Source organism: Haliaeetus leucocephalus, unplaced genomic scaffold (assembly GCF_000737465.1).
Source record: "Haliaeetus leucocephalus isolate CR32 unplaced genomic scaffold, Haliaeetus_leucocephalus-4.0 Scaffold984, whole genome shotgun sequence".
Taxonomy (NCBI): domain Eukaryota; kingdom Metazoa; phylum Chordata; class Aves; order Accipitriformes; family Accipitridae; genus Haliaeetus; species Haliaeetus leucocephalus.
Genome location: NW_010973420.1, coordinates 136,458 through 150,848, shown reverse-complemented (window position 1 = coordinate 150,848; position 14,391 = coordinate 136,458). Strand labels below are relative to the sequence as shown.

At 36.9% G+C, this 14,391-nt stretch overlaps 1 protein-coding gene across 3 annotated transcripts in view; it reads right to left on the bottom strand.

The window, feature by feature from the left end:
• Positions 1-3,458: 3,458 nt before the first annotated feature.
• BICD2 (bicaudal D homolog 2 (Drosophila)) overlaps positions 3,459-14,391 on the bottom strand; it is a 98,535-nt gene continuing 87,602 nt past the window's right edge. The window contains exons 7-8 of one of the 3 annotated variants that reach the window (XM_010584380.1): positions 8,795-9,005; positions 3,459-5,578 (exon numbers count right to left, since the gene is read on the bottom strand). In XM_010584380.1, the coding sequence (XP_010582682.1) occupies positions 5,573-5,578; positions 8,795-9,005 (217 nt within the window). In that variant the 3' untranslated portion in view covers positions 3,459-5,572. Of the gene's footprint in view, positions 5,579-8,247; positions 9,006-14,391 lie in introns of those variants that run through there. The other 2 variants (XM_010584381.1, XM_010584379.1) reach the window with 2 other exon arrangements.

Below are 14,391 nucleotides of genomic sequence, written 5' to 3'. Positions count from 1 at the left end.
GGCTATTCTTTAGATCCAGGTAAGATCACACTTTAAAACTCCTCCCAAAGCTGTCAATAGCATAGGCTCAACAGTCTTGTCCCTGACAGAGATGTGTCTGTCTTCTAAATGGAGGGATATTAATGCTTGGTCTTTAAGACTTTGATAATTGGCTTAATAAAGGCTCATTGTTCATTTGGCAATAACAGGAAGCTAATGTTCTACTGCTGGATCAAATACTCTATCCTTTGATAAAGCCTTGAGCTGCATTAATTTGAATTCCAGGGTAGAAGCCATAGAGGAAAAATAAGGTAAATAACATCTGAGATTAGTAGAAGCTGCCTGAATGTTTACTGAATGTATTTTGGAATAAAGATACAAACTGTCCTAGTTAGAACAGTCTCATCACCAAAAATTAAGGGGAAAATGTTTGTGATGATGAAGTTGCCAAACTGAGCGTTTTCCTTAGCTGTGAGTTAGCATGCACCTGAATATTGAGAGACTGTTTTAACCTAAAATTTCTGTGTAAAAAATAGGGAGCAAAGTGTGAAGAAGAAGATAAAGGAGAAACTATCTTTTTAGTACCAAGCAATATGAAGCAGCATATACTAAAATGAACAGTTGTTTTTCCTTCCCTCCTTAAATTTAAATATGGAGATTTGCAATTCCCCAAATACATTACTGTTTGAAAAGCATAAATAATCAGTTTTGAAAAAAGATTAAAAAATACTTTTATTGAGAATAATGGATTATGCAAGTGCTAGCAGGAATTTATTTTAAAAAATTCTGCTCTTCTAATACGTATGATCTCTTTAAAACTATATACTAAATCATCAAAGTTTCTCCTGCCTGTTAAGCAGTTACAGTATTTTAGCACAGGACATTCACAACTCAAATGTCAACCTGCTGACATTTTTTAAAGTAAAAACAGAGATAGCTTAAAAATATAAAGATGTTCAAAATTCTTGCAACAAAGATAATTGGGCAGGTACATTTTTTGCCTTCACAGAGTGTCCTTCTAACCTGATATTCAATTCAGTAAGAAGCCATAGTATTTGTGGGTTCTGCCCAGAATTTTCAGCTTAGTTAACCAACTTTGATCCTTACTTGCTAAACTGGTGGAAATCTGGCTGTGCATGCTTATAACTCACTTCAGCCTAGCTTAAATTAATTTCATCTCTATGTAGCTAACTCAAGCTTCGCTTGAGCATGTAGCCTTAATCAGCAAGTAGTACATTACATATATTGTCCTAGTTAAATACCAGTATGTATTAGGTTTTAATTAACATTTTAAACTTTCACGTTTTCTTCAGCATAATCACAAAAATCAGCTTTCATTACATTGCTCCCACTTCGTATATTATCTTTACTTCAGAAACAGTCTACATCAGCATCTAGAACCAGATCCAGCTTATTTGTTGACTTTTTTTTTTTTTAAACACAATTACTGGATCTAAAAGATTTTGCAACCACTTCACTTGATAATTACCAAATCTGATGACTTAGTTAAGAGCAGTATGTCCCAAAGTCACAGGGTGGGATAAGGTAAGACTGGCTGATGCAGATTCAATGTACAAGATCAGGTCTCAGATTACCTTGGAGCTACCATGCTCAGTATACAAGGGGGAAAAAATTCACTTTGCAGCTGTGATGGCTCCTTCTTGTGGAAATTTGCCTTTGCACTGAGAAGTGGCAACCCCCCTCCTTTACTGAATTTGCCTTTGCATTGAAAAGCGGCGAACACCCTGGGAAAGGACAGCAACTCTCTTGGAAGAAAAGAAAGGAATAGGATGAAGTACTCTTCTGAGTAGTTTGTCCATGAGTGTTTTCACCAGCAACAGTTAATGAATGTTTGCTTGAAGTTTTTGCAGATAAACATTCAATATAATACTCAAAATAATCATATTAATTATATACTCATAATAATAATATTAACTACCTGCTTTGCTTGTCTTTGAGCTCACAGGTGATCTTTATAGTTTTTCATTGTTTTTGCTAAGTCCTTGGGTAGAAAAATACTTTTTCCTGGTCCTGTAGGTCAATTACAACATCAGCCTTTAAAAAGACCACAAGAATGTGAATATATTTTTGAAACTGTAACTTCCATAAATATTTGTGTAGCTGAATTTTACCATCTTATCCAGGGGGATCTCCAAAAAGCACCTATATCTTAATTTTATTCACCTTCATCCCACAAAACTAGAGACATGGGGACTTTCTGGTCTGCTTCTCTTTAGGCCCCTAAGTACATCTGAAAGTCTGCCCTGTTTCTCCTCTGGGAAGTTAGTAGCTTGTTTTCAAGCCTTACTTGCAAGAAACAAATGATCACTACTGAATTACTGAATCCCCAGCAAGCAGGAGTGTATATTAGCTGGCAGATTCCTTTCCCAGAGACTAAATACAGCAACATCTGCAGCCTGGAATGTAGCTGGTGACCCACCCTCCCAACTCAGCATAGGCGACATTCCCTCCAGGCACTGTATTTTTTCTACACAGAAAAGAGTCAAAGAAACCGATGTTTTAATTAATAGCCATTCACTAGACAAGCTTTTAAGCTAAATATTCTCCTTTTGTTTTCTTACTTTCTTACTAAAGCATTTTTGAATTACACCATTTTACTATTTCAACAGGTCTGTTCTTGTTCTTCTGTCATTTGCATGCATATATATTTATAAAATGTTTCTCCATTAGATCACCCTGCAGATAAAGCTCCCATTATAGCAAATGCAAAACTATACAATCAGGACAAATGTCCTAGCAAACGTGCTCTGCTATTTTACTGCACGCAATTCAACAAGTATTTTCATGAAATTATGTTGATAAGCTGGTGTAACGCAACTGACTGCTACTAGTCAGATAGAAACGATAAGCAGAATAGTTCTAGGAATCCTACCTGAGAACATAAGAGTTGTTAAACTATAGTATAAAACCATATTTAATATTTCTAAGGCCCAATATCAATTCATCAAACCAGGAATATCCTTGTATTGATGGGGTAAAACTTAGCCTCGCCCTCAGACTTTAAGCATACTCCTTCAGGGTTTTGGGTTTTTTTGCGAGTTAGTTTGTTAATTCTACTGGATAAACATCATCTTAACACATTTTGGAGAGTATATGAGAAATTAAGATGTAATTTCAGGAAGACTTGTCACCACTGCCACCAAAAACATTAGTCCTACCCTCCCCCTTCCTGTACTAGTACAAGTGTTTGCATGGCTCTTCGGTGAAACAGATTAAACCAGTCTGATCAAGGCCAAAACTAATCCAGGAAAATCTCATGAAACAGCACACAGGATGGTGCTCCCCAAATATGAGCACAAATGATTCATTTTCTAGTTCTGCAGCAAACTTAGTTGTAAGTTTCCAGTTTCTCTCAGATAAAAATTATTATTTATTTAGCCCCACAATGAAAATAGCTTAGGAAGACTAATTAAAATGGCACTTTCTTAAAACAGAAAAACAACAAGCAGAAAACGCAATTCCTTTTCTCTTTTATTGATACTGCCAATGTGACTACCTTTATGCAGGCAGATTGCTTTCCTACATTAAACACTTTTTTATTAATTTGGAAGTAAGGTTTTGCCCTCTATACCTCCTAAGGTTATCCAATTAACACACAGTTATACTTTTAAGAAGTTTCCACATTTTCTCTTTACTTTTTTTTTTCAGATCTGTGTAAAGATTACTTGGCAAGAATACATGCATATGACGTTAAATGGAGACCAATCCACCACTAAAAGGTAATGCACATGAAACATAATACAGTACTTCGACATCATTTCAAATAAATACCCACATACAAATGTAGTTATTTTAAATGCAACAATATTTCTTATGAATCAATACGGTAACAGAAGATGGAAATAAAAGTCCCCACATCTAGGAATAATAATGCTTTTTTCCAGCAAACAGAAATCTTTTCCCCACTGTCAATATTATTTCAATTTGTACTTTTTTTGAGGAGTGGGAAGGCTCCCCCCCAACAAGTACCAATTTAATCATTCATGTGAGCCTCAACAAACAGTAGAGAAATAGGTACAGCTTGTTGATGCACTTCTCCATTTCTGTTTCCTGAAATTACAATGATTAGATACAACATGCAAGAGAAGATATCAATGTTTTGTTGTTCACATTTGCAAACAATACTATGGTTAACTGCACCCACCACCATACAAAGCTAATATAACATCAATATTCCTTATATGTTCTCTGTACTGTTACCACAAATGTGTTAATACATCTTGCGCATTTGTTCACCATGAGTCCATTTGGTTCCCAAAGTGTATTCGGGTTTGTTTAGGTTTGTGGTTTTTTTCTCTATACCCCTGAATTTGCAAGGATTTGCATCATGAAATATCATTGACTAACAGAATTTTTTACAATTCCTTGAATATATAATCTCTATAGTAAGACTACCCATTAAAAATGTGCGAAAGGGGAGTTCACTTTGCACTTATTGCTCCATGTCTTTAATAAATTCCAAAACAGCCATTCCATTTCTTCTAAGTTACAGGACTTAGACTAAGCTACTCTAAGAGTCTCCCTTAAAATGATTAAAGGCACTACTGGCAATAATTAATGACAGAAAGGCGCTGATATATAACACCCTATCATTGACAACTTTAGAATTTTTCTTTCTAAATGTACCATAATTTGGCACAATAAAATGAAAAAGTAACAAAACAATTCCAATTTGGAATTTAACTGGTATAGTTGTATAAAATTCTGTTAATCAATAATACTTCAACTTCCTAAAACCCAGGAAATCTGGAATTTATAGGTAATACTACTTATTTAATATTTTTCAAGTGCCTATTACTGTTTTAACCAGAGCAAAGTCAAGTTTTCTTCTTGTTACATTGAACTATTCCTAAGAATAATAATACAATATGAAAAAAACCCCAGAATTTGAATACCCTGGATTTCTTAATGAACATGGCAGTTAAGAAAAAAAAAAATCAGTAATTTAAACATATAAAGCTTAACATTTTATAATAATAAAAAAGCTGCTGAAGCACAGCACACAGTTTTAGCAGAGCTCCTGTTTTTTTTTCTTGAAACTCTTTTCTAATCACAATCTAGAGCCCCCCCAAAATCTCTGCCACATGCTGATGTAGAATTCAAAAATCACAAGCCCGAATTGGAGAGAGACTATGAGCACAAACCACTGCATTTATATAAACTCTTCTACATAAGGAATTAAAGAAGCTAAAGAAAAATATCAAAATATCAAAAGTGCACAGGTTTAACAATCAGATAAAAAATGAGCATCTGCAATGAGATAAGAAATTCCCCCAACCGAACATTTCTAGTAGATCATAAACTAATATGGTGATCGTTACATTTGAAGTAGGTTTCTTCAGCACTTGTAAGTTTTCTTACTGCAGCAGCACTTACAGGTAAAGCTTGTTTGTTTTATAGCTTCAGACATAAAAGGAAAGTTTCAGGTAGTATATAGGAAAAGGTGTTTTCAAAAGTTAGGATCAGGTCAGTGGTTTCCATTCTTTGTGCAATGGGCTACCACTTTTAACCATAATGAAAGAGGTTAAGAAATGCTGTTGCACTGTTGGAAAGGCCTTCTCCAGGGACTACTCTACAGCTGAAAAATGGAAAAATAAAATAGCATTAGGAAAAAAAAAACCCGCAAAAAACCAGTGCTTATTTCTCAATTAAAGAACTGAAAACTTAAAACAACGTGCTGCAAAAGCAGGTTAGTTGGTTGAGGGTGTCTGTTAGCTTACTGGGACAGAAGCAGCCATTTTAGCTCAGACATGCTTCCCAAGCCGATGAAACAATGCTTTATGGGGCTAGCCTGGAAGCAATAGCTTTGCAGAAAGAAGGTTTCTTACAAGTACTGAGTAAAGCTTTGCTGTTCAAGCACAAGTTAATGGCAATCAATGTGCAAGAAACATTTTCAGTGAAGCTTTAGGTTCTCCAGAAACATGCGGGTCAGTATATCATGCAGGCCAATGCAGAGAGTATCATTCAGAAGAAGAGCCTGCTTGCAGAGGTAGGTGACGGCTTAAGGAATTTTCCATGCTTTATCCCAACCCATTGAAAGTGATATGAAAGACTTACAGCAAATGTACGTTTCAAGAAATTGTTAATCAAGAATTACAAGACTCAATCTTAAATATTATCTAAAAATACAAACAGCAGGATCAAGTCACCTTACCACCATTCCTCATTTCTTTTTATAACAGGTGCTACAAGAACTTAAGCCATAACCTTGACAAGCTCAAATAGCAGTCGGGTTGGCTTTTTTGTTTTTTAAAGATTCACAGAAATGAATGAAGATGGAAATGACTACTAAGACTACTGGGCTAATAGCAAAATTGTGCATACTTGGAACTGAAAGCGTGAGCCGAGACTGATAGTAATAGTCACTGTCTGGTAACATTGAAATCTTTACAGAATGTTCCAATTAATCTGAAAAAAACCTAACAATGCATTCAATTAGTTTCTCCAATTTACCTTTTTGCCATCAGTATTTTGCAAAAACACTGCCATTAGAGACATGGAAGCAGTGAATACTGTATTAAAGCTCCCTACCATAGTAGCAAAATTGTAACTGTTTCTATTGGAGCAGAGAAAGTTAGCACTCAAATGCCTGCTTTTACGAAGTATTTATAAATTATACTTAATGCAGGAATGAGAAGAATAAAGGCCTTTTGGAAGATTGTGCAGCAAAGAAGAGACAAGCAGGATTGAAAATTGTTAAAAGATGTCTCGCTTCTAAAATATCAAACCTGCTATTTAGCAATATTAAAGCTCAAATTCAGGAGAATTCAGTGTTTTCTAAAAAAAGTAATAATAGATGCACAGGGCCTAATTTCTAAAGCCAGAATTGCTATTTGTTTAAACTTCTCAAGCAGTGATGTTTGAGCAACATACTAGACTTAAATCACTTGGGTTTTTTTTCCTCCTCTCAATATTAGTAAATGCAATTCTGGCACTGGATTGTGGCATTCTGATGTTTCCCAGCTTTGTAGCAAGGTTTCTACAATTTCATTTGTTTAAAGTCTCACTGTATGAATTTAGAAGTCTGTCTTTCCCCCCCCGCCCCCGCTATAATATCTGGGAAGCCAAAGTCCCATGTGGTTTCCCCTCACTGGGAAAACAAGCTGTGCTCCTTATTACCTTATATTAGTACTGTGATATCTCCTGACTACTTATAGGCAGAGCGGCAATGCACAGGAAGCAAGCTGCTGATCATCTATAAGAAATGGTAGTGAGATGAGGCAGTACCACACCAGGAATATTAGAATGGCTTTATAAAACATCACTATCAAGCAGACAACTGTGCAGTCTCGCATTGCTTTTAGTAATACTATAGGCATACAAAATCATTTGAAGGAGTACAAAATGAACAGGGCTTTACATTAAAATAAAATTTGAGGCTAGGCACTTTAAAACTCTGGTTTAAAGAAAAAAGTGTGCCTTGTTGTGCTCCACAAATTTTCCACAATTTTAGAAGCAACATTTTCAATCTTTTTCTCTTACGTAGGCACCAATTATGAAGTACACTTTTATATTATCAAACATACTGTAATTAAGTGGCTAAAAAGGCCCCTTAAAAGTTCAATAGCAGACAAAGGTTTATTTGTTTTTAAAGATTAATATGTATACTAAGCTACTTCATAAATAATTATTAGCAGGATGATCTGGTTCAGTTTCCTGTGCCTATAATGTAGAGCCCTGTGAAACATGTGCTTGCATAAGGAATGCAATATCTTTTGTGTATTTAAAAAAATGATCAGAGCTCTGAAATACTATACTATTTAGGTTAATACTGAAAGCTGAGAAAAACTGTTTTGTGACTGACAATACTAGACCATAGTCACATTAATTCGACACATATACGTTGTGTGGCTACAGTAATATATAAAACAGATTCTTTCCAAAGTGTTATGCTTGCAAGGAGCAACATGAGACCACAAAGATCCTTTCAGGACATGACACTTTTCCACAGCATAACTTCTTAAAGTGGAACTGTCTACCAGGTAGGATCCCAATTCTTAAAAATTTAAGTTTTACATCAGATGGAGTAAATATTGCATAATTTTAATAGAAATGTGCAAGTTTCTTCTGGTTAACCCTCTGAAGAGAGGGAAGCAGAGTGTAAATAGTGTACCCTACCAAGTTTTTTTCTAGGTTTTATAGCCTGTAAAAGCCTTAGGACTTTGGTCAGTGGTGATATGACAGCAAGTTCTTAATATCTGCCACAATAGGCAAATTAAGTTTGGTTCCAGTTTCAAAATGCTCTGCATTTTCAAGACATACCTCTAATTTTAACATTTGCTTTTCACCACTTCTTAAGCCACAACAACAAGGAAGGTTTTCTGTTTGTTCCTGCCTGTGAAAGCATGTATTGAAGTATGCTGCAACCCTGGAGAAAGGATCACATTTGCACTATACAAACTACAATTAGCACCAGATGTCCTATATCAGGTGTACTCTTTTAACACTTACCATTAACAGCAAAACCCATACATGTTAATTGTGGAAAAAGCTAATTCCTTTCCACTATTAACTTGTTAATAGCATCCCCATACTTATGAATTAGTTACAGTTAAGACCACCATAATACAATTTGTATTACTTGGTTTGACAACATACTAGTACAAGTCAACTCACTGCGACATTAGATAGTGGGGATTTACGCTGACAGTTACAGCATAAAATAAGATGCATAATATGATTTTTCTACACACCTGTCCTAGTCACAATAGATTTTATACTTCTCACTACAAAAAACCTGGTTGTTAAGGACAGATCCTTCAGACCTGTCTCCGCAGGACCGAATATGACTTACACTAGGGTTACTGCTCTTGGCTTTGGAAGCAGATTTTGTGCGCACCCTTTTGGACTGCTCATGGTCTAGCTCCAAATGTTCCAGGCGCTGGGTCAGTGCCAGTTTCTGCTGGATAGCCATCCGAAGCAAGGAGTTCAGAGTCTTCTTCTCATCCTCAGCTGCTGCAAGCTGCCGCTGCATTTCATCCAGCTGTGTGACATATTCGTCACATCTGCAATGAAATACATCAATCTTTAGCAATCCTGTTTCCACCTACAAAACATGAATCCCTTGTGTCCGGCTGATATTAGCAGAGTGATAGTTTTGCAGTTGCTTGCATACACACTCTTTTAAACAGGAACTTCAACCAAACCTGTAGAAAATCACAATTACTTTTCACTGGGGTTCTTATAATCCCACACTTGGCACTTCTGTTCATGCCTTTCATGATGTAGTATAATTAACAGCATCCTTAGATAATGAAAGTACGGAGCCTGATATAGAAGTACTCATATCTAAAGATTAGTAAGATGCCCTTCCATAGTGAGCAGACACAATGCAGTCAAATTACTTTCATCTCTCCTTACAGAGACCACAACAGTTCTAAGCTTCAGGCTGGAAAGGGAACCTGAGGGGAATAGTAGGACTGCTGTAAAATGACCATTACTAAAATGGCTACTAAGACCTTTTGATGAGCACCTGAACTTCGTAGTTTGTTACTTTACACATGGAGTCCAAATAACAAATTTCCAGTGGTGACTGAACAGCATTGTTAAACACAAGCATCTTTCATAGTTCTACTTTAACCTACTCTGATTCCTGCTGTAAAAATTCTATAAGTAGTGCTTTATTACTGTTTTCTCTATAACAAGTGGCCTTTATATAATTGTTTTCACTATCAAAATTAATTTTAAAACAATTAAACAAAGGAAGCAAGTGTTAATGGGAACGCTGGGGGGGAAGCTGTATGAATGACTGCAAGCTGTTTCATCTACAATCATTTTCACCAAGCTTGGAAGCTACTTAACTTGCACAGTGCATCATGAGCAATCTAAAAAATGAATGTCTTTACATGTAGATGCATATTTACTGCACATAGAAGACCAATTATGTGTTGGGTAGAAAAATAAATATTCATAGGTACCAGCTGGAATTTACAATGGCCACATCTGTAAAATACAACTTCCTCATAAACGCAAAAATATCAGCAGAGAAGTTCCTTTTAACATTGAAATAGAAAAGCCCCTGACTTTAAGCAACATTTATTATCATTAAGTAATATAAAGCAGACTGGGGGAAAAAAAACCCACCACAAAACAAAACTGCATTCATATGCAGATTCATCAGCTGTGCTTATACTATCAAATCCTGAATTCTGCTTTCTCTGACTTCAAATAGCAGGATTAGGCCTATATGCCTAGTTATGTTTGCTTGGGAAGAAAAAAAGGGAAAGGAAAAATAGAATTTTATTTTTGAATACTTATGTAGATTAAGCAATAACCCAGAAATATTCATATAAAACCTGCATCAACTACAACTGCAATGTAGCTTAGCATACCAGAAGGTTTTGAGTTTAGGGCCACTGTGTGAGCGGGAATCTATCCTCTCAAATCCCTGTGCATCCTGCTCTTGTGTTCATCGCAGTCTCTCTCATACTGTGGGGCATAGGGGAAAACCAGCGTGTGAGGCATTTCTCTTTTTAAAAAAACAACAAAACCAGGAACCTTAAACTTGCTAGAAGCCTAGCACCTGCCCTTTTCTCTTCATAGCTAGGTCAACCTTACAAGGCAAAACCAATCCATACACCTCAGTGAGGGCCAGATCTTACCCAATTTACCATTAGCACTAGAGAAGAACAGACTGAAATAGCCCTCGGAAGACTGAAAAGATGAAAATGAATTTTGCAGGCGTAACAGTCCTCCCCTCCTATGGAAGATGGCACCAGCTCCAAAATGAGGGCATGGCTAGAGAAATGAATAGCTCACAGCATCATTGCTAACCGTGAGCCCTGTTGCTCTAGATTGTCAGAGATGTATTTTCTTCACTTGGGGGTGGGAGCAAGGCACAGACTAGGCAAGGCAAGATTACTGTGAGGCCTGAGAGCTATGGGGTTTCCCTCCAGTTTTCAAACAGACTCATGACATTTGAGGTGAAAAGTGCAAGTCTGGTTACATCACAACTTACCTTTCTGCTTTCTTTTCTACCTATGCCCAATTCCTTCAAAGCTCCACTACGGCAAACCAAGGGAATGTCCAGAAAGTGTTACCAATTCCTTTGAGGAATGCAATGTGATTGCTTCAGCAAAATATGATCTGGCACTGGAGTGATCTCTCCCATTACCCTTGTTTCATTCTCAGTATTACCCTCCCAAGAGATCTGGGCAAGGTGAAATTATGGGGAGTTTTCCCCCCCCCTTTCCTAGCTCCTTTCTTGTGAATCAAAATGTATCCACTTTTGTACAGAACAGGAATTTAATTTAGACCCAAAATTTTCAGCTCAGTGAAGCAGTGTCAAGATTGCTGCAGTCTGTCTACTCATTTGACTTCCAGAGAGGTGCTAATCAATGTCAGCCAAGGCAAAAGTGGCAGATTTCTCCCCTGCCCCATTTAGAAAAAAAAATAGATGATGAAAACAAAACCGTTGCAGTAAAGCAGAGTAGGGACTTCCCACATGGTCTTGCTAATGTCCCTTAATCCTCTTCTCTAAACATTTCTGGTATTACTCAAATGCCTCTGATCAAACACAGTCAGTTGTGCCAAATCTGATAGCTGACTGGTAACACAGACAAATACTTGTCAGAGTCTAGAAGGCAGTAAAGTCATTCGCATGTGAGCCAAGTTATAATTAAAGCCATGACTTTGACTCCAAAAGGTTATTGTAGAAAGTCATTATCTCATCAAGCTTTCTGTTCGCACAAAGCTTTTAAACATCAAGTAACTGTCCTTAGAAATTACAAGGCATTCGCTATTTCAAATATCTAAATTAGCACGCTTTTTTCCCCCCATAAAACTCTATGCAAGGAGTTTTTCCTTCCTTTCCAACAAAAAGGAAGTGTTATCAGTAGCACACATGCAGTTGCAGTTTCTACTGTACCTAATAACTGTTCTCTCATATATAGGAGAGGACTGGAGAGAGGCAGGAGTGTTAACTACTATGACTACACATAGTCATGCATCCTGAAGCTGTTTTCCTGATCTTTACGTAAATGAAATTATATAGCCTCAAAACCAAACCTTCTCCTGGTGCAAGCATGGTCATCCAGAGTCAGAGGAACACTACACTATGCAAAATACAGCAATTGTTCACTCGAACAGAACAAGTGAGGGTTGAAAAGTTTTGTAGCAGTGGATGTAGTTGTTGTGTGCTCAGGTGGACTGGGATCTGCCCTACTTCCTTCCTTCCTGCTGTTCACTGACTCCCAATTTAATTTTCTCAAAAAAAAAAAAAAAAAAAAGTTAGCCTTCCTAAGCATGTAAGATGACACAGCCCCTAGCACTACTTTAGCTTAATGCAAAGCTAGTAGTAGTAGCCATGGCAGCATAGTTTTGTGGTATGTGTATTTGTGTTTTCACTGCTTTGAGGATAAAACAATAAAAGATCCTTCCCTCTTACAATTTCATTTGCCATGTCCTGAGCTACTTCCCAGCTGTACATTCAATACAAAAATCATCAGAAGGTCAGAACAGAAAATGTCTTTGTTTTAAGAACAGCTTTGAAAGAAAATAATTGAGCTTTCATGCTTTAAAGAATATGAAATTAGCATAAGCCTGTTGTACATCTACACATTCACAGTTTTAAGTGGATAGTGAACAGAAGGCTTTGATGTTCCCTATTCTCTTATGACTGGTAATTAACAATAACAAAAAAGGAGCTTAAGGAAACATCAACTAGATTTTTAAAAACAACACCAGCTAAAACAAACATCAACACAGAGGAAATAATATCCTGAATGTTAAATGTAAAAATGAGAAATAAAAACTAAATCCTCTAGAACACTACCTGAAGCCAAATTATTGAAAAATATAATGGGTCATCTCATTTTCAAAAGCTGCATACCGCTACTTCCCACAAATGCCAGTTGTGCCTTATTTCTACATACCATTTTATTTAAGCTTTAGCGTGTACTATATTTAATAACATTTATAGCTAAATTTACTATTGAATCAAGATCTGTTCCAGAAAAAAAGTGGTGTAACCAAATGCACCTGGGTATAATTATACTTCTTCCCCCTCCTCTGCAATCAATATGAGGACCATATGACAACTTCAAGAAAGCAAGACAGATGTGACTGAAGGAGGCCTTTTGAGAGAAGCATCAACTACTTTAACTTCTACCTCAAGAGATTAAATTGTCAACCTACATTAGAAATTAAAACACGGAGGATTAAAAATCACAATTTTTTGGCTTTATGAAAAACTGGGAAACATATTAGCAGAGAAGCAGCTAAAACGACATCTAAATGAGCATTGCCTGCATTCGGCTATAAGGGATATTAGCCACCTGCTATTTCAAACTGAATCTTTACATTAGAAATTAAGATTAACGACTGAATTTTAACACCTTCCCCCCACCTCCCCCTTACCTCAACCCCTGGTGAAAACCAGCTCATCTGCAGACAATGCAACAATTTTTTATTACCAAAGGAGGAACATAGGGAAGAAGATTATAGCAGTAATAAAGCTACTGAATCTCCTTTCACAAGGTGGCCTTCCACTCTGCATTGTGTGGCAAATGCAGATGAGCCCCACCATGTACCGCAGAGCTGTGCTCCTCAGCACCAAAGTAAGATTTAGAGCCAGTCTATACACAATTTGGATTTTTAAGTGGAAGAACACAGAAGGTTATTACTAGGGTGTCCTGGTTTCAGCTGGGATAGAGTTAATTTTTTTCCTAGTAGCTGGTACAGTGTTGTTTTAGATTCAGTAGGAGAAGAATGTTGATAATACTGATGTTTTCAGTTGTTGCTAAGTAGTGTTTAGACTAAGTCAAGGACTCTTCAGCTTCGCATGCCCAGCCAGCAAGAAGGGAGGGGACACAGCCAGGGCAGCTGACCCAAACTGGCCAAAGGGGTATTCTACACCATGTGATATCATGCCCAGTACACAAACTGGGGGGAGTGGGGCTGGGGAGTGAGGATTGCTGCTCAGGAACTAACTGGGCATCGGTCAGCTAGTGGTGAGCAATTGCACTGTTCATCACTTGTTTTGTACATTCTAATTCTTTTATTATTATCATCAATATTATTAATATTATTATTAATACTATTATTATTATTAGTTTGTTCCTTTCTGTTCTGTTAAACTGCTCTTATCTCAACCCACGAGTTTTACCTTTTTTTCCTGATTCTCTCCCCCATCCTACTGGGTGGGAGGGGGAAGTGAGTGAGCGGCTGTGTGGTGCTTAGTTGCTGGCTGGGGTTAAACCACAACATAGGGATTGATAGCAGAAAACAGGCACATCTTCAAAAACTAGATCATAACTATTATCGCACCCAATCTGTCTGAGCTGGTCTCTTCTGAAAGAGCTCACACTGGATAGAGTTTGGCATATCCATAAAACCAAACACATTTGTTTTTTAAAAAGTTGTTGAAGCAGAAGTATTAAAAAGCTTAACCCC